We start from the raw sequence: 21070 nt of genomic DNA on the forward strand, positions 1-21070 counted from the left end.
TATGATGTAGAGGTGCTTGGTGAGTATGAATAGACTGTGGTACAAGAACAGAAATTCCAAAGAAGATTAAAGAAGGAGATAGTCTCATGGTAGAGTGAGGGGAAGGGACAACAGGTAGATGATCTGAGACTTCTGTTGGCTTCTTTGTGATGAAAGAAGAGAATAAGGAAGGCCTCCATTTTGTTGGAAAACCTCTGTGGCCCAATTATAGGAGGATACGAATAAGAATAGCAGGTAGGGATGAATCATTATGCATCATCTAGCTCAATGAGATAAAATATTTGTTATTAAAATGCTATCCACTCTGTAAATTTTATAGTAGATCCTAGGATCATAGATTTAGAGCTAAAAGGGACTTTAGAAGTCATCTAATGCAACTCCCTCATATTATAGACGAGGAAACTGATGTCCTGAGAGGTTAATTAACTTGCCCAAAGTAACTCAGGAAGAGCTATAATTTGAACCCGGGTCCTCTGACTATTGTACAAATCCAGGAAACTTTCCCATGCATCATATAATCTCTGCACCATATGGAGTCTTCCTTCAGTTGCTAATATTGCTGAATTTCAGATTTGGAAAGGACTTAAAAGGTCATTGAGTCCATTGTGAATCTATGCAGTAATACCCTATGTAAAATCTTTCATGCAACCCCCATTTGAATAGTGATGGTGAAAAAAACTTTCCTGCAACACAGTTCATCCTAACTTTTGGACAGATATAATTGTTAGGAAAGTCTTCCTAATTTGCAAGTATAATTGGGCATTAGCATACAAGGATTTGTGAAGGAAATTAAGAAAAAAGAGTTTTATCCCAAATGTTAGAACTTTTACATTTTATTTTCACTGTGTATAGTATTCTTCTATTTCATGAGGACACAGCAAGAATACAGCTTTAAATAATCAGTCTTGGTTTAAGAGGATTACCTGCTCAGAACAGACCCTTCTAAATACATAAAGAAGGGAATTTACCTGACTCCTGATTTCCATCAATGATTCAGAATGTTTCTCTTTAGTCAAAAATTTCTGGTAAACAGTGTTTTCTTGAAAACATTCAAGGGAAAAGAAATGATCAGTGAAAATATTTAATATTAACAGATAATAAAACTCATTATCACTCTAGTAGACTAAGATTTAATGGGAATGAAGGGATGAACAAATGATAATATAATATTTCCTTCAAATTAATGAATACAGTAATAAAAGCTTAATAAGACCCCATAGCTTTTTCATTTAATTGTCTCATCACATTTGGGGGGGAGGGGAGAATAATAGAGGGAACCACAAAATATCCTGGAGCATCTTTTTAATGACTATATGATTAAACTATCAGTTGGACTGGTCATGTGGCAAGAATACAAGATAACTGCTGGATGGCCTGCAAAGCACCTGTAGCATTCTAGCAATGTCAAGAGAACTGAAGCAAAACTTCAAGTGTGATGCCCCACCTCTAGTGAACCTAAGATGACATGTACAAGTCATACAGAATGAATTTTGTCCACATTATTCGTGGCAATACTCACATAAGGAAATCACAAACACCCTGCAGTATGTGAATGGAAATATTGGATTTAGAATTAGGAGATTTGACTTAAAATCCCAACTCTTCTATTTACTGAGTGTGTTTTCTTGTGGACAGCAAGATGGTGCAGAGGATAGAGCTTTGGCCTTGGAGTCAGGAGGACAGGAGTTCAAATCCAGCCTCAGACACTTCCTAGCTGTAGGTGACCTTGGGCAAGTCACTTAACCCTGCTTGCCTTACATCCAGGGCCATCTCCAGTTGTCCTGATCTGTATCTGGCCACTGGACCCAGATGACTCTGGAGGAGAAACTGAGGCTAGTGACTTAGCCCAGTCCCCCCCCCCCAACTCAAACCCCATTCATGTGCTTGTCATGCATGGGATCACCTCTCTGATCTCATGGTTTTCTTCAAAAATTAAGGACAAACATTATCATTATTTCTTGAGTAGACATCATTCTAATATTAACTAGAGAAGAATGTCAACATGATAATGTAGTTCACATTTATCTGCTACTTTAAAATTTGCAAAGCATTTTAAATATAGTTCCTCACGATCTGTCTATATGAAACATAGGGCAACTAGTTAGCACAGTAGATAAGAGCATCAGGGTTGGGATCAGGAAGACTCATCTCCCTGAATTCAAATCTGGCCTTTAGATTCTTTCTAGCTGTGTGAACCAGAACAAATAATTTAGCTCTGTTTGCCTCAGTTTCCTCATTGGTAAAATGAACTGGAGAAGAAAATGGCAAACTTTGCTTGTCTATCTGCCAAGGAAATGCCAAAATGGAGTCGAAGGAAGCAACTACATGAAATATTTTTACAAAGTATTCCTTCTCTCCATGACCCATTAGGCTTTCAAGACAACTATGTTTGCTTAAGTTCAATGATGACTTTTTAAAAATGTATAGGTTTACTGTCCAAGGTTTATTAGATTACCTTAATTTCTTTTCAATCTTATTCTAATACGTTAGCATAACACAGCACTACTGGGACCATTTACAATGAGATGGGATAAAACACCAGGAGACACTTTTTTGAATGGAATTCTGTAAGAGTTGACTAAAAAAAAGTGAGATAATGCTGTACTTTATTTTGAACTATTTGAACTATTGATTTCTGAGATTTATTTGTACTTTGGATAGAACACTGGACTAGAGTCAAGAAGGCCAGTTCATAATTGATCTAAAAACTAGTTGTGTGAACACTGGCAAGTCTCCCTTGGTCTTGATTTCTTCATCTGTTGTGTTGTTGTGAGAATAAAATGAGATAATAGTTGTAAATTGCTTGGCAAATCTCAAAGCAGCATTATATATATGCTATTGTTACTCCTCCTTGTTTTTTTTCCCCTCCTTTCCCTCTTCCTCTTTCTCCTCAGACTTGTGATGAAGTAGTTCAGATATTACCTGAAAGGCTGGAGCAAAGCAGTAGATGAGATAAACCCCACCTTCTTAAAACTAAGAAAGAATTTACTGAGGCAGAATGAACTTACTTCAAAGGGAGTTCTTATTAGATAATATAGGGAAAGTACCTAGAAGTTCTCTGAGTCAGTCTCTATTTACATGCAAAACACTTAGTGGACTATTTAAAACAGGCCCCATTTAGATTTTTTTCCAAGGGTTTCATCTGCTAAGCATCTTTCCCCCTTATACTAGAACTGAAGATTGTAATAATTGTGGCTATATTCCCTATAGTTTGGCTACAATGCTATAATACCGTCCCCACTTTTAAATCAGAATTAGCAACATTAGATAATGTGTCCTGAAGACCTAAAATGGTAGTTAGCTTGGAATAATAAACCTAAAAGAGTAATTTTGTTTTGAAATTTCCATCAGGATTTTCTTTGCATTTGGAAGAAATGAGTTTGTAGACCTGAGAAATGAAATCCTTTCCTTTATTTGGTAAGTAGGTCCTAGAAAATGAGAAAGCCATAGCAAACTCTCCCTTTCATGGAAAAGGAATTTATTTGTTCCAGTTAGGAGTGATGAGAAGAACACTAGATTTAGAGTGGAGGACCTGGGATCAAATCTTAAAGCTCCTACTCACTACTTTGATTCCAGGAACTTCATTTCCCTCTTTGAGACTCAATTTTCCCTCATCAGTCAGTTTCTAGTTGTCAGTCACTGTTCTGAGCTTGGTCTCTCTGCCCTCTAGGATCTCATTTTTTTTTAAAGTTTTTGCAAGGCAAATGGGGTTAAGTGACTTGCCCAAGGCCACATAGCTAGGTAATTATTAAGTGTCTAAGGCCGGATTTGAACTCAGGTACTCCTGACTCCAGGGCTGGTACTCTATCTACTGTTGCCACTTAGCTGCCCCCAGGATCTCACTTTCTAAAGGCAGAGACAATTTGTCAACAACTCTGCATATATATTAGTGTTGCAGAATAGATGGGAGGTAATAGCAGAGAAAGTGATGGGGAAATATTATGTGAACACACTTTGGTCTTTTAAAAAGATGGGATTTGAGTTGTGTCTGGAAGGAAGCCAGGGAGGTCTGGAGACTGGGATGAGCAGGGAGAACATTTCAGGAATGGGGGATAGCTGGTAAAGGGCATGAGGTTGGGAGATAAGGATTCATCTGCAAGAAGCACTATGAAGGCCCATATTGCTAAGTCATATGGAGCCTAACTCAATAGGATTAATTTAATGCCTTTAAATAGGATCCATTTGAAAGGGGTTGTCCTGAAATTTTCTCTTCTTCTATTCTATCCAAATTGCTAGTCAAAACTTTCCCTTTTACTCTTTCCTAAGAACTTTTTTTTTTAATCTTGGAGTCTTGGTAACAAATATCTCAATAATTCTTTATTGTTCCCTTCCCCATTTCCCTTAACTGAATTTACTTTCTGAATATTTGATTAAACACTCCTGAATTAGCAATCACTTTCTGAAGTTCTTTCATGAATCTAGCACAGGGGATATGGCACACTTAGGACTTCTTTTGTTCATTAAAGAATTTGCCTTGATGCAAATTAAAGTGGGTTTTTTTGAAATTTGAGAAGATTCCTGGTCATTAAAAAAAAATCAATGTACATTCAATGAGCACCTACTAAGTACAAACATCATGTTATACATTGAAGAAGATGCAAAGATAAATGGCATAGATCTTGACTTTAATGGTCACATTGAGATTTGTTTGATTTTTAAAATTAGGCTGTATAGAAAGAGTTGAAAAATGAGTTATGACTGTTTATCCTCCTTCTAGCTTAATGAAATGAGCTTAATGAATTCATATAGGTATATGTGGGTGAGGAAAATGAGGAAAAGATAAAAAACAAAACAATTTTTTATCCTTCAATGATTATTAATTTAAATATACCTACAAAAGTCTTGAGAACAACTTTAGAGAGTGGGCATCAGAAGCTAACCAAGTTGGAATTCTGCATAGAAATGGATACTATTTTTTTTCTCTCATTACCTTCTCCAGCTTCACTAATGTAAGCCCTCAAGTGTTCCTCACACTTCAGTATTAGCATTGAATTGTTTTATTTATGATTGTTATTTTCTCTCCACCTTCCTTTTGGGGGAATAGAATGTGGAAAAATTAAAATTTATAAATTCAAAATATCCAGTTTAAAAAAAAGACATTTCTAATATTTTCCTTGCATGAAAAAGAGGGCCGTATTTTGCTTTCCTTGCTTTGCAATAGAAGTTGAAACAGTGATTTTGCGTTATTATAACACTCATCATTTCTCCCTCTAATTTGGATGGTTTTTAATAAAGCTCCATTGATTCCACTGAAAGAAATCCCTCCTGGCAAACGCAGAACACACACGCTGATTGCTAAATATGCAGCAATTATCATATTCAGCAGCACACTTTAATATCTTATTTATAGATGTATCTATCTATAATTTGCTTTAATTAAGTTGCATTGATTTTAATGACAGAAGCAACCCTCAAAGAAAGGGCTCATGTTACATGAACCTGTGGGTACCATTCTGTCATTCCATAGATGTGAGACAGCACCTAACTACTTTGTTTCTAAACTCCTAGTCAACCTTTTTGCTTCCCAAGGTGTGTGCATCCCTGCCACCAAGCCCAAGCAAAGCTCAATGGGAAAAAATCTCAACATCCTCTTGGGATTGAAATCACTTTTGACAAGATCCCATTTTAGAATATCAGAGAATTTGGAGCTAGAATAAATGTTGGGGGGGTCATTTAATACAAATACAATTACTTTCTAGTACAGATGAGGAAATTAAAGATTGATAGGCAAGGCACAGAGAGGCCAAGGTCACAAGACAGAGTCGTAATTTGAATGAAGGTCCTCTGTCTCCAAATCTTGTCCTTTGCACCATTAACCTGAAATATGAAAGGAGATGTCCTTTGAAGGTAACTTGCTATTTTCTAATGCAATCAGACTTATATCATTTCATCAGGAGATCAAGGTTATTTCCACAGCTGTTGCCAACCAGTGTATACACTACATTCAACTACTTTCACAGTCCTGCTCACTATGTACCATTTCTGGCTGTCTTTCTAGTAGCATCTTAATGCTCTGGGAACAGTCTTGGGAACTGAGTTATTTCTGCATTCTTGATTGTCCTCACACCCCCTTCTGGTGAAAATGTTAGGGAATAATGAAGCAGGAAATATGGAACAGTTTTGCCATTTAGGAGAGACAGCCACCTTTAAATGCAAATAGAATAGTTGGCCAAACGTATTACAAAAGACTGTGAGGATAGCAAGTATATTTTTAAAGGCTCTAAAATATTACCCATCATGACCAGAAACTATTTCTCTTTTCTGAAATGGATGAAGAAGTACACGCTGTTTCTATAAATCTTTGCACCTCCGAAGGTGCCAACATTAATTTTGTATAAATTATCCACGTTAGAATGCCAAGGCATGATCACAAAGGGAAAACTCCAAAGGCAGCTTTGCCAGTGCATTTTTGGATTCCGGTCACTATTTTTCACTCACTGATTATTGCTACAAGTGTTGATTAATAGTTGTGCTCATGCTGCTAGAATGCATTTCCCTGGAGGTGAAGAAAACATTCTTAGAGGGAAAAAAAGAGATAATAATCACACCATCCTTCCCCTTCTTCATAAAAACCAAGTGGAGGATGTGCAAATCACAGCCCCTGATGATTGTTGTTAGGGGTTTCTGAGGCATTTCACTGAAAAGATCAGCCATATGTATCCAGGATGACAATTTGTCAATCAGTTTACAGAACAATTAAATGTTCCTGGCTCTTTTACCATCCCCTTTGGGAAAAAAGGAAAGCACATAAACAGTGATGCTCAGACCTTGTTGCTCTTGACATCAAAATGTCGACTTTGTTTTCAGTATCCCTCCTTCCCCCTCCAAATATCATGATGAAACTTCAATGACAATGCTGTGCAAGACTGGAATTTACCAAGGCTGATTAGCTTAGTTCTTATTTTTTTCTCATCAGTAATGCTATACCTCTTATCCATGGAGGAAAACTAATGAATTGAATTTAGAGAGTGCAAAGATTTCTTAATATAATCAGTATGATAGAAGAAATGTAAAATACAGATGAGAAGTACAGCAGGAGAAACATGTTGTTCTACAGATGAGATTCTTTTTACCTTAGGAGCACAGTCTCTCTGAGCTTAGCTTCAAGGAGGCTCTCATTTCCTTTGTCCAGGCTCCATAAGACCATTTCCTGCTTTGTGTTTTTCTCTCTGGGTGGCTTCTCATATGGTTAATCCTGTAATTTGTTTTTGTTCATTCTACTTCTTAATTGTTTTTAATGAAGAACAGACTCATTCTCATTCTTGGTCACCACACTCACAGATTTGGAGGTGGGAGGCAACTCAACACCCTCACCTTAGAGGTAGGGAAACTGAGGACCAGAGGGGGTGAAGTAACCTCTTGATTTAAGTACAAATGAAAGACTGAGACAACTCAATACAATCTTTAGGGAAGATTTTTGGATTTTGTAGAAATTTTTAGATTTTTAGAGATTGAAAGAGGAAAAGTACATGTCTTAATGATAGTCTCTCCAATACAAGTTGGGCATTTGAAAATTTTCAAATAAAATCAAATCATAGTATAATTTATTCTTTACTAAACTTTTTTATTTTTTCACTATTCAAAATTATATTTACATAGCTAATGACAAATTGTTCCAACCTAATGGAAATATGCAGTTTGAAGTCAAATATTATAATCACTAAATAAATTCATAATTTGTCCTGAGACCTAATTGAATCATTTATTGAACTCTAATTTCTAAATTGCTCTTCTTTTAAATCTCATCTCCTGATTTTCTTCAGTCTTAACTATTATTAATTATTATTATTAACTATTAACCTAATAAAATAGCAAGAATGTTTATAGTTTTTAAAGTTGGCAATATGCTTTACAAATATAATTTCTTATACTAATGCATTGTCTGTGGAGTTGTGAACTGACTCAAACATTCTGGAAAGCAATTGGAACTATACTTTAAGGGCTATAAATACAACTATGTACATCCTTTGATGCAGAGATACCACTAGTAAGACTGTATCCCAAAGAGATAAAAAAGAAAAAAGAAAAAGGAACTATATGTACAAAATTATTTATAGCCATTCATTTAGAGGCAAAAATTGGCGATTGAAGGAATGCCCATCAATTGTGAAACGGCTAAACAAGTTGTAGCATATGACTGTGATGGAATACCATTTTGCTATAAGAAATGACAAAGCAGGATGCTCTCAGAAAAAACCTTGAAAGACATCCTGAACAGATGCAAAGTGAAATGAGCAGCATCAATTATGAATGAATTAGCTATTATCAGCAATATAATAATCCAAGGTAATTCCAAAGGACTTGTGACTTTACAAAATGGTATCCATCTCCAGAGAAAGAACTGATGGACTCTGAATGCAACTAAAAAAACTTTTAAAAAATTTTATTTTTCTTACTTTTTGTCTGTTTTCTTTTCATTACATGACTATTATATTTTTCATTATAGCCCATGTATAATCTACATCAAATTGCTTGCCTTCTCAATGAGGGGATAGGAAAGGGAAGCAGGGAGAGAATTTGGAACTCAAAATTTTAAAAAATCAATGTTAAAAATTATCTTTACATGTAATTGGGGAAAATAAAATATTAAATTACAAATATTATCTCATGCACCCTCATTGGTAATGTTGGTAGGGAGGTACTTAGGGGGTGCTTAGGGGTCTTGAAGGCTAGTTATTTGTGCAGCTAAATGCTCCTAAATGGCAAACTTTTCTTTTATTACATTTTGCTGAATCATTTAGACTAGATATCTTTTAAATTCATTCAGTAATTTTCTCATTGTTTTATCTCATAATAGAAATATAAGCTTCTCTATGACATAAAAAAGACATTAAATTATCTTTCCTTTTCCTCCACACATGGGTTAGAGACTTATTATCTTTTGGTGAATTTCTACCTCTCTTTTGTCTGTAAATTTGTGCAAGAATTCTGCCTAAGAATAAGATATTCTCTCTCTCTTTCCTTCCCTCTTTTTTCCTCCCCCCATTCTCTGCCTCTCTCCACATTTTAGAAAACTAAGTTTAGAGACCTAAATAAGTCTGTAATCATAATAGCTAGCATTTTAGGTTGCTTTTATCCTCATTGTATAGATGAGGATACTGAGGCTGACAGAGACTAAAGGTTTTGTCCAAAGCCACACAGCAAATAAGAGTCTTAGGCAGAAATTTAAACTTGTCTTCCTGGCTCTGCTCTATATAGTACTGGCTTTTCTAGCTATTTATGAACATATAACTTAGGTTGCAGAGTTGCCCACCCTTGTTTACTGTTTATGAGGTAAACCACAACTGAGCTATAGGTTATTACTACTGCTTACAGTAATTTCATTTATATAGTGTTTTCTGGTTTAAAAAGCCCTTTACATGCATTATATCATTTGATGTTCATAACTACCCTGTGGATTAGTTATTATTTTGCAGCTTCTAATGTGACTGAATTCTGACTCAAATACCTTTTTTTTTTTTTTGGCAATCTCGGTATGGAGGCAGAAGTAGACTAAGGTAGAAAATATTGCAGAGTAAGTGGTGGAAATAGTGAAAGGCCAATTCCTGTGGACAAGCAGTCTCATAGGAGAGAGCTCCTTTCACTGTCTATAACAATCTTTCCCTGTTGGAGGTCCTCCCGAGGAGAAGGGCCTGCCTGGAGGCACTAAATCTCTCACAGTTCTATTATTAAATTCTGAGCACTTATCCACTCTACTAACCAGAATGTTGGCTCTTGGAATGTAGGGGAGATAGGAAATGGAGGAAAGAGAACAGGAAGAAGGAGTTGGGAGAGGAAGAATGGAAAGAAAAAAAAAGATAGGAGGGAGGGAAGGAAGGAGGAGCAGAGGGAAAGGAAGGTAGAGTGGAGAGAGAGAGAGAGGGAAGGAAAGAAGGAATAAAGAAAGGAATGAAAGGGAAAGGAGGAAGGAAGGAAAAATAAGAACAAAGAGATAAATGAGAAGCACTCAAATCACAGTGTCTGGCACATAGTAGGTTTTTAATAAATATTTATTGATTCATTTTAAAAGCAGACACAAAAATACTTATTTTTGGTTCAATTGAACTGAGTTCTTCTTCCAGGATTGCACAAGTACAATGAATCAATGTCAATATCTTTTATCCAAGATCCTAAAGAATGTAGGTTCCTTGAGAACAGAGACTAATTTTCTACTTTGTCTGCTGTCCCCAGTACCTAACAGGGGCCTTGTATATGCTATGAGTTCAATAAATACTTATTTAATTGAACAAAGGATTAACTTCAATAATACTCTGAAAGAACTTTGTCTAAACTGCACCAGTAACTTAAGTATGGCAGGGTGGTTTTGGTTTAATTTTTAACAAGCTATAGCTATCAGACTGTCCAGTCTTTTCTTCCCCCCATATGCTATGGCATTCCAGGGTAGAAATATGCATACCCTAATGGATAATATTGCTCATACTAGACAATGCTGTTAGGTGGCACCTTCCTTGCTTTCTTATACCAAGCAAGCAGTTGGTATCATTTTTCTGTGATCTGGTATTGCCTTTTATTTGCTGGTGCCAGATGGGTACCAGATGGGTAATTGTAGTCAATGAGTCCTCTCCCCATAAGTCCCATACCCATGCCTATAGATACAGTCTTGTCAGTTAGCTGACTCCAAAGATAGTACTTCAAAGAAATACTCCTCAAAAGTTTATGCATCTGCTCCTTACTCTAATGACCCTTAAAAAGAGAAAGAGAGGAAAAAAATTAGTGCTTGTAGACATGCTTTACAATATGCTTTTTATAACTACAGGCTACATCTGTAAGAAAAGAGAAAAAAATAATTTTCTAACGGCTCTTAGATGTCAAACTCATTCCTAGTTAATGGCACCTCCAAAAAGCCACCAGCTCAAACTGTAATGTCAGTAGTGAATGTGAAGTATAATCAATATGTTCCTTTTTCTGCGAGATCTTCACAATATGGGAGCTTAGCTAGTGAGGGGCAGCTTTTACATAACATTTTCTGAGATAGAAAGGAGAAGGAAGAAAAAACAACAACCAAAAAAGCTCAAATCTCTAAGTGCTTTGAAAAACATCAGTGATGCTTACGACTTAACATAGAGTACAGGGTGACGAATAAAGAGAAAAACAGTGGGAAAGACCTGTTGTGAGTGTTCATTCTTAATCTGGTTCTTTTAAGTTGATGGGCTGTTTGTCATTTTCGACAGATTAAATTAGAAAAATCTACTGGCTGATTGTCTGGCTGGTGTAACAGGGTACTGCAGCAGTTAATTATGAAAGTTTATTTTCTAAATTAATTACAAATAAAGCAAAATCTTCTAAGAATTCTATTACAGAATGCTGTCAGAGATTTTCCAGGCAAACATCAATGTGTATCCTCAATCCACCCCCAATTCACTTCATGGAGAAGTTATGATAAACAGGTGATGTGTTCCGTTGGGTTTCTATGGAAACTCTTTCCTTTCAGGTCATCCACTTACAAAGGTAAAATTTGCATTAAAATATGTTGAATTCGATTTTTTTCTTATACTCAAGTGGGGTCATGCTACCATGCATTATATCTATTATTTCAAAATTCATGAACATACATTGAATTAATCCATGAAAACATATGTCAGATACACTCATCCTATAGGCTTAATTGTCAGCCTGTCAGGTAAAACTACTTGAAGCCATGCAGGAGACAATAACTAAATTAGATTCATTGCAATAGAAAATGTCAACAGAGATGCATTAGTTAGTATTCACTAACCATCATCAGACTAATTTGCCAAATATATAATTTTGTTTCATAGATGGGAAGGCAAAGCATAGAAAGAACACAAAACTAGGAGTCAACAGTTATGTGTCATGCTTTTGCCTCCAATTTACCACATTACTCACGATAATTGACTCTGTGCCTCAGTTTATCAATATGGATAATCAAAATTCAATTCAATTAATTACTTTTTCATTTGGTAGGCATTTTAAAAGAATCTACCCTGTGCCAGGCATTGAATTAGATACTGGGGATACAAAGTTAAATTGTTCCTGGGGAGCTTATAATTTCCAGGGAGACAGCATATACCTATATGTATAAACCAATACATATAAAGGAGAAACAAGTTAATGTTGGAGAAAGGGCATCAGTTGATGGGGAAGGTTTCCTGTGGAAAATGGATCCTTGTGGATTCTTGAAGGAAAGTAGAAACTTTAACAGGTGGAGTTGAGGTGGGAGCATATTCTAAGGATAGGAGGTGGCCAAAACAGTAGTATAGAGATGGAGCTGGAGAGGCAAGTTGGCTACAGTATTTTACCAAAGACACTTGCATGTGAAAAGCAGTATATGGATGAAATTATCAAGAATGAACAGAACTGGAAAAGGGAACGGGTTGGACATGCAGCAGGAATAAACTCTAGCTCAGGTGATAAACTGATATCTATGATCCAGAGGAAGGTTCACAAAAGATTGGGTGAATAGTTTAGGGAAATTTTCTAGAAGAATTGTGGTCAAGAAATCAAAGAGAAGGGACAGTCTAATGAAGCTGCCAAGAATGTGAGGGTCTGACTTGGTTGGGCTGAGATTTTTACTGGAGGAAGGATTATTGGGTCCATTGGAAAGATGAAAAAGGAGTAGATGGTGAAGCTTTTTTTTTTAGGTTTTTTGCAAGGCAAATGGGGTTAAGTGTCTTGCCCAAGGCCACACAGCTAGGTAATCATTAAGTGTCTCAGACCGGATTTGAACCCAGGTACTCCTGACTCCAGGGCCAGTGCTTTATCCACTGTGCCACCTAGCCACCCCATAGTGAAGCTTTTATGAGGGAAGGTATTGCTGATCTCATTATTCCCTAGGTCAGAGATTAACCTTCTTTGTGCCATGCATGGATGCCTTTGGCAGTCTGCTGTGATCCATTGACCCCTTCTCAGAATGTCTTAAATAATTGAAGAAAACATTAAAATTTAGTTAGAGGTTACTGAGAGTAAAGATGTATTCCTCCTCCCCAAATCACCTAAGGTGACATAAGATGAGCTGCTTTAGGATTATCAATAGAACCAACAGGTCATACATTAATATATCCTTCTTATTTTCTTTATGTATTGTACACAAAGTCCACTGGTCAGTTACATTAATTATCATTATTTTCAGGGTTTTTCACTGATGAAATATCTTTCTCTGTCTTGTGGAATGTATAACTCTCTTATTCATGTGGAATAATCCATTTGTGATTTTTACCTGTTGGGGCTGACAAAGACTGAGAAATGGTAGAGAGAACGGATCTTCTACCTTGAGTAGGTTTCCCTTGGACCTTATATAGGCAGCTTTGTGTTCAGTGGATAGACTACCTGGGCTCGAGGTGAGGAAGAATCACTTTCAAACCCAGACACTACCTCATTCACCATGGGGAATTACTTAACTTCCCTCAGGCTTAGTTTTCTCATCTATAAAATGGGGATAATAATATTACCTACCTGTCTAGACTGCTGAAAGGATGAAATGAGATAATAGCAGGAAAGTGTTTGCAGATCTCAAAGCATTGTAAAAAGTGCTAATGATTGAGGATGATGATGAATATGGGAGGGAGTGCAAAACCTGCATGCAAAACCTTTCCATGACTTTTCTGGAAGACCATTATTTATAATGCTCCTGTTCTACTGGATATCCAGGAATAAAAGGTGAGAGAAGTTTCCTATAGATGGTGACAAAATCCTCTCCATTTTGAAATCCTAATAATGTTGAGAGGCAGGTTTTAATGTTGCAAACTTTCTTTTTATAGTACTCTGTCGGGATCTCCTTTAGAATAATTGTTCCAGTGGGAACATATTTGAGAGAAAGTTTTCTGAGTTAGAAGAGTCAGACAAATCCATTCTTTATTACACTGGTTAGTATGCTGTTTCAGACTAAAGTCCTAGCAACTGTTTGAATTCAGGTTCTCTACCTAAGTCTATATATACTTTTCTATCACATTGAGTTGGTCATGAAGGGCAAGATCTAAAGGCCAAATGCTACCATAATCTGTTGACTTTTCCCACCCAAAACTTGGCATTCTAGTCCCAGAAGGACTTTAAAGTGTGATGTGAATTACTTTGACAAAGTAAAAATAAAATATACTGAATTATGCAGTAAACCTTACTTTTTTAACATCAAAAAACTTCTGAATATATGCTGTTATTGTTTTGCCTTTTTCATGAGTTTGATACATTCATATTCTTCATCATCAAATTGGTTACTTGTTGGTTTTAAAGTATGACTTTAATAAATAGTCATTTTCTAAGTCTAATCATGATTATACTGAATAGGTTTTCACTGTTGTTCAGTCATTTCAGTTGTTTCTGACTCTTTGTGACCCCATTTGGGATTCTTTGGCAAAGATACTGGAATGGTTTTCATTTCCTTCTCCAGCTCATTTTACAGTTGAGGAAATTGAGGCAAATAGGGTGAATTAACTTCCCCGGTGTCACACAGCTAATTAGTGTCTGAACCTGGATTTGAATTCAGGACCTCCTAGCTCTAGAATCAGCACTAGTTGCCCTTGATAGGTTTTCAGTATTAAGGGAGGTGAGGTCCCAGAGGAAGCATATTGATCATCAACTTCTGAATAAACTTCTAAACCTCTAGCAATATGTGGCACAGTATATTTGTTTTGCTGATTCCCTCTCCATTTGGAAATTTATGCAATTCTTGAAGAATTTTGTTTAATATATATCAGAGTTTATAATTACCTCAATGAAGGAATTTTGAGTCTTCCAGAAGCAAATCAATACAAAAGAAAAATAATCCTAAATTTTTTTTGTGGATGTTTTCTGGTCTGATGAAGATGGCCAGATCTTACTGGCTCATCAGGACTTCTTACAATTATGGTGCAGCCTTGCATGAAAAGAAAGCCTTATCAGTAAAATTTCACTGTTTTCCAATTTTCAGATCATTAGTCTTTGTATTGTCTCTCTCTGATAAATGATTTTTTTCTGTACAGCAAAAGTTAGAACTATATTTTTTTGTTGAAAATATAGTCTTAGCTTCTGCTTTTTCAACTTCCAAAAGCCTGTGATGAGGTATGGAGGAATCAGAATTTTGTATCACTTTCTTCATAAGAATTGAAGAAAGGTAGTAATATAGATATAGGGTCCATGACACTCACCAAGAAGTTGAAAATGGAAATGGGGTGAACCAGTAAGGTCCATAAATCAGACAATGCCTAGTTGGGGTTTGTCAGTCAGAGATGGCTGACAAATACATCTGACTGACATTTATTGGTTTGGGCTTTATTGGTATTTATGTTATACCCAAGCATAAGGTATATGTATGGCATAAGCCTGTCACATTCATTCCAGGGATTGGCCTTCTTACTTTCTTACTCTGAAACAGTGAGGAGACATAATAGAGTGTGGGGCTTGTATTTAGGAAGACAAGAGTGGGAATCCTGTCTATGGCTTTCTAGCTCCAAGACTCTGGACAATTTACTTTCCTATCTGCCTCAGTTTCCTCATCAATAAAAATGGAGATCACAATATCACTCACCACTCATGGATGTTTTAAAGATAGATTGAGATAATATGTGTTGAATATTGTGAAAATGTTAGCTGCTTTTATTGGTAGTTATATTAGTAGTAACTGTTTTTGAATATTACTACAATATGTGAAAAGAAATCAAGTGGTCCCTGATTTTAAATCTTTAAAAATGAATATGAGATTGAAAGGAAAAGCTTTCTCAGAAATTGGCCTGAGACATACCAGGGCAAGTCAGACTGGGGCAGGTCAGAAACAAGAGTCCAAGGGGTTCTCTAGGTTTAGGTGGAAATCACAAGTCCAAACACAGGTGCATAAGCAGAATTATGTTTTTCTTGGTTGTATGTGTGAAAAAAGGATAGGCAAAAGGCAAAATGAGTCAGAAATAGAATTCAAGCATGTTAATCAAACAATCAATATTAATTAAGTACTTACTATGTACCAGAGAGTATGCTAAGCATTTGAGGTAAAAAAAGAGACAAAATACAATCCCTGCATTTAAGGAACTTCAATCTAATGGAAAAGATAATAGGAAAACAAATATGCTGTCTAACAAAATTATGTTTCTATCTAGCTGGTATAGGGAAGTTGATGAGGGAAGGTCCAAGTCAATCAATTAATCAATAAACATTTAGTAAGCACCTACTATGTGCTTCAATATCATCAAACAAAATTAATGTATCAATCCCACTGAAATAGGAGTAGGTGGTGAGGGATAGTCCAAGGGACAGTTACTTCAAGTCCAACAAGGCCAGTAATCTATTGTCATGGACACTGGGTGAGGGGTATCAAAAGCTGAAACTCGATGTTCTGAGGGAACAGAGGTCAGGAGTCAGGAACTGTAAGACGAGGACTTGTAAAGGTTTGCAAAGTACTTTACATATATTATCTCCTTGGATCCTCATCACAACCCTGTGAAGTAGGTGCTATTACTATCCTCATTTTACAAAGGAGAAAAACTGAGGCAAAGAGAGGTTAAGTGATTAACTCACAACTAGTAATAATAATAATAATAATAATAATAATAATAATAATATTTGCTTTTTGATTTCAGAGAAGACCATGACAATGAAGTTGATGGTGTCATGACTTGGACATTTATTTTGGTGAGGGTATGTTGTGCAAAGACATCCTCACTTGCCTTTTCCAGAACATTTTACCGCATAACCTGATTTGCTAGGAAACAGATCTGGATGCTTTGGGAGTCCTTGGTCTTTGCTATGACTTTTCCTCCTGAATCAGAGACATCTCCGTGCTCCAGTAATAACAGGAAAAGTGTCAGTATGTAATATCTGGTGACAAAATAGCACCACACAGTGCCACAAGGCAACAATCGATCTCAGGTCTTCATAAAATACCTATATCTCTACACTGGAGATTACAAAGGCAGGAAGGATCCCAGGCATTGAAAGACTAGTGTCACTAAGAAAATGGTGAGATTGAATTAATTTTAATTAATTAATTATTTAATTAATTAGTTTTAAACTTGATAAATAGGATCCCTAAAATCTCTACCACTACCACCACCACTACCTACCCCATACTTCCCCTCACTTGGGTCAGAATTATTGCTAGATGATGGGGTGGAAAGAACATGCTATATTTTGGAAAGCTCTAAGTAAGTTGAACTGCCAGGATTAGAATGAGGGGAGGATAACAGGACCTTCTTGAAATTCTCATTGTTCCTATAGTTGTTTACAGAGATAAAGGGTGAATGTTAGTTCAGTGTGAGAAAGGACAAGTCTTGGCTAGAACCACTGAATTCTCCTGTGCATCATTCTAAACTCACAGCTTGGATTTTCTTCTGCATTATAAATGTGATTCTGTTATTAGATTAGCATCTACATTACAGTCCTTGGATGAAGAATTAATAAAGTTATGCACCCAATCTCTCCCTGCCTGTGGCAGGGACTTTATTTTTCATTTTAAATAATTATAATGATGTAGCTTGACAGAGAAAATAAAACCTTTATATATTCATAGATAATTGCTCATAAGTCACACCCAGAGATACCTTCTAATTATTTTTCACATCTTTAGTGTGGAAAAAATACTCAAGTCCTTCATATTTCGGTGGCATTTTGAATTCAACAGTGTTAGAGTTATGGCAGAGATGAAGCCAAACATGCAGTTTTGCTAATGTATTTTGCAGGGCACCTTTCATTTCTTGAATCTGAGAGGAAACTTCTATTTTACCATAGAACACTGGAAGAAAAATGAGGCGCTAACATTTTGGGAGGAAAAAGAGGCGTATTATTTTCCAGGCATACTCCTCAATATAAATCACTTTTATGGTTAAGGAAGCTGAATTTAAGAAAAGAAGATTTGTAATGAAATTAAATTGCACTAAATACAGACTGTTTCTTCAGGACAGTTAGAATTTTTCTTACCCTGGAAATGTTTAAGAATAAGACAAACACCTACCTGTCTGCAATAATTGAGTTCCCAGTTCCCTAGGTAGTTTTTGGTACATGTTACCTGCCTTGGCATACCTCCTTTAAGAACTCCCAAAAGCATTGATGTGGGCTGAAATTATTCTCTTTGCATTAACCTGAATGAAATCATTTCCATTTTCCTCTTTTATTTATGGAAGAAAGAATGGATGAAAGAAAGGAAGATAAGAAGAGAGGAGAGAAGGAAGGAAAGAAGAAAAAGAAAGAAGGAAGGAAGAATTAATGAAATAAGCCCTCTATTTAACCCTTAATCTGTGTCTGTTTGCCTTAATCCACTGGAGATGGAAATAACAAATCACTCCAGTAGGTTTGCCCCCACATTCCCTACAAACAATATAGTCTACAGGGTCATGAAGAGATGGTCACAACTAAAGGATTTAACAACAAAAATGTGTCAGGTACTATGTTAATTTACAATTATTATTTCATCTGATCCCTGGAACAACAACAGCTCTGGGAAGTGAGCACTATTATCCCCATTTTTCAGCTGAAGAAACAGAGACAAAGAGAAATTAGTGTCTTAGCCTATAGCTAGTAATGTTTGAGACTGGAGTTGAACTCAGATCTTACTGACTCCAGTTCTAGCATTTTATCCTCTGTGCCGTTCTGTCTCACAGTTGACTTACACTAACACAGCAACCTTAAGTCAGAGTTAAAAGTTTTATTTAGGAGTTTGATAAGGAAACAAATTCACTATATGAGAGTTTAAGAAAAGGGGGGTGTCTGTGTTTTGAAATATTGTGGGTATTAACATAGCCAGGGTAAGACAACCTTAAAGAAAAGCATCAGAGGGCACCTGATAAAAATATTTTTAATGGGGGGCAGCTAGGTGGCACAGTAGATAGAGCACTGGCCCTGGAGTCAGGAGTACCTGAGTTCAAATCCGGACTCAGACACTTAATAATTACCTAGCCTAGGGCAAGTCACTTAACCTCATTTGCCTAGCAAAAACCTAAAAAATAAATATTTTTAATGTTTCTAAACTACCTCAATCTAATGTTTAATAGCACTTCAACTAGATAATTTTGTTCTCAAGTCTAGGATATAGGTAAGGATTTGGGGCAGAGGTCTTAGACTTTTGCCTTTTCAGATTTTGGGTGGCCACATAGAGTAGCCCATTTATAGGCACCTAGAGAGTGGTTCATTTACATTTGAAAAAAGGTCTTGAAGGACTGACAAAGACAATAGGCTTGCTCCAGTGACACAGAAAAATGAAAGAGATTTAGGATTTAAAAACAAAGGTGATGAATTTATAAGGGGTCCAGCTGTCAGTCCAGTTGCATATAGAGAAGGGGTTAAGAAGATTATTAATCCTGTGCTAAGAATTGAGATCCTGCTAGGTACAAGACTGACAGGAGATCTCAGATCCCTGCTGGTCTTGGGATGTGGACTTCAGTTCACTCTAAAGAGAACAATACTCTAGGCAAGGTGTTGAGTCTAAAATTGGACACAGTAAAGAGCATGACCACATATCTGTTGGTCTTAAGGGATGGGTTCTAATTATTTTAAATTAAAGTGCATCACTGAATAGAGACAAAACTAACAAGATGGAGGATTAGACGATTTCTCTGATCCACCAGACTTCTCACATCTCTCCAAAACAGAAATCATGTGCAGAAATTATTATAAAGTAACTTCAACTGTCTTCATGATTTAGGATACTCAAAATCCAAAGGAAGATTAAAAAACAAATCATGAGCTGACTTCTATAGTGAGCTCACTCAGTATTTCTCCCCAACTTCTCACATTACAGTCGAGGAAAATGTACTTAGCACTCAAGGATTCTACCTAAGAATTTGATACACTGGCTTGCAACAAAATTCATCCCTATACCCTGATCTCCCCTCCCTTTCTTCAGTTCTGTGGAGATCCTGGCTCCAGGCTGTGGAAGTTTGTTCAGACCTTGACAGTCAGCCAGCTCTATGGCAGTACTCCAGGGGTAGAAGCTTGTTGGGGAGGCAACAGTCTGTTCTGTAAAAGATCTCTGCAGGATAGCCAGGAACAGAGGGAAAGGGGCAGGGCATGTGTCTGTGCTTGAAATAGATCCCATCCTCACTCCATCCCATCCTCCTCCCTGGGTCTTAGAGATCCAAATTATAGAAATGATTCTCATAGTACGCATGACAGCTATCTGAGCTACTGTTCTCTACCAGGCTGAGAATTAGGAATAGACTACGCTGACAAGAAAGGTTACTATTTGTATCTGGAAGGTGTGTCATTCCACTAAATCTAAAGGAAGGGGGTCAGCATCTAGTTGAGGTTAGTTCTTATTATCCAAAAATCACTTTGGGTAGAGACCTGGGCTGGTGAACCAAGAATTACTCAATGTGGAAGAGGATGAGATATAGCCTCCATGGAAACCACAATCAAAAGGGAAAGAGTCATATAATGAACAACAGGAGAAAATAAAGTGAAAAAAATAATCCCTGAAATTACCAAAGATCTCAGGAAGCAGAAAACTCAAAGACCTTGAAAATAAGAGGATGAATAGGAAAAAGATGAACCAGAGAATTACAGTCTTCAGATCAAGTAAATAAATTTGGCAATCTATAACCATATATTGTAAAACAAAGGAAAATGATCCATACACTTTAATGATAGAGGGGACCCTCGCATGTGGAACCAGGACATGCTGCTTCTGGTTTAAATGATAAATGAGAAAATAGAAGTAGAATTTATGGCCAGCACAGCAATGATAATGGGAAGAAGAGAAAAAATGGTATTTGCAATGACAAGTCTCACCAAAGATATAAAACAGAAAACAACAGATAGGGAATGTAATTACACAAAAGTTAAGGATATTCTAGAAGAAGAGAAGTAAAAACCAATAAGATTAAAAAAAATGTGCTCATCATGTAAGAAAAACATACTGATATTAAAAGTAGGATGTGTAGAGAAAAATTTTAGGATCAGAGGTCTCCAGAAAAGCAAAACAGAACAAAGAATTTCAACATTAATATTATAATGCAGGAAATAATATAAAAGAACTGCTCAGGACTTTATAGAAAATTAAATATTAGTTAGGAGAATTCATAGATTGCCAAGTGAAGGGAGGCTAAAAATCTAAGACAATAACAGTTAAAGATATTGGAATTAAGTTCTATCATAAATCTAGGTTAAAGACCTTCCTATACAAAGGAAATTAAATTCAAATAACACAAAACTATTG

General features: G+C 36.3%; 1 protein-coding gene across 6 annotated transcripts in view; it reads right to left on the minus strand.

Moving 5' to 3' along the window:
- Positions 1-21070, minus strand: part of PARD3B (par-3 family cell polarity regulator beta) — a 1291415-nt gene that overhangs the window by 111350 nt on the left and 1158995 nt on the right. Inside the window, exon 22 of one of the 6 annotated variants that reach the window (XM_074191569.1) lies at positions 7627-10683. The exons of the other annotated variants lie outside the window; for them this stretch is intronic. Within the exon in view, the coding sequence (XP_074047670.1) occupies positions 10675-10683 (9 nt within the window). The 3' untranslated portion in view covers positions 7627-10674. Of the gene's footprint in view, positions 1-7626; positions 10684-21070 lie in introns of those variants that run through there. 6 annotated transcript variants of the gene reach the window in all.

Source organism: Macrotis lagotis, chromosome 6, assembly GCF_037893015.1.
Source record: "Macrotis lagotis isolate mMagLag1 chromosome 6, bilby.v1.9.chrom.fasta, whole genome shotgun sequence".
Taxonomy (NCBI): domain Eukaryota; kingdom Metazoa; phylum Chordata; class Mammalia; order Peramelemorphia; family Peramelidae; genus Macrotis; species Macrotis lagotis.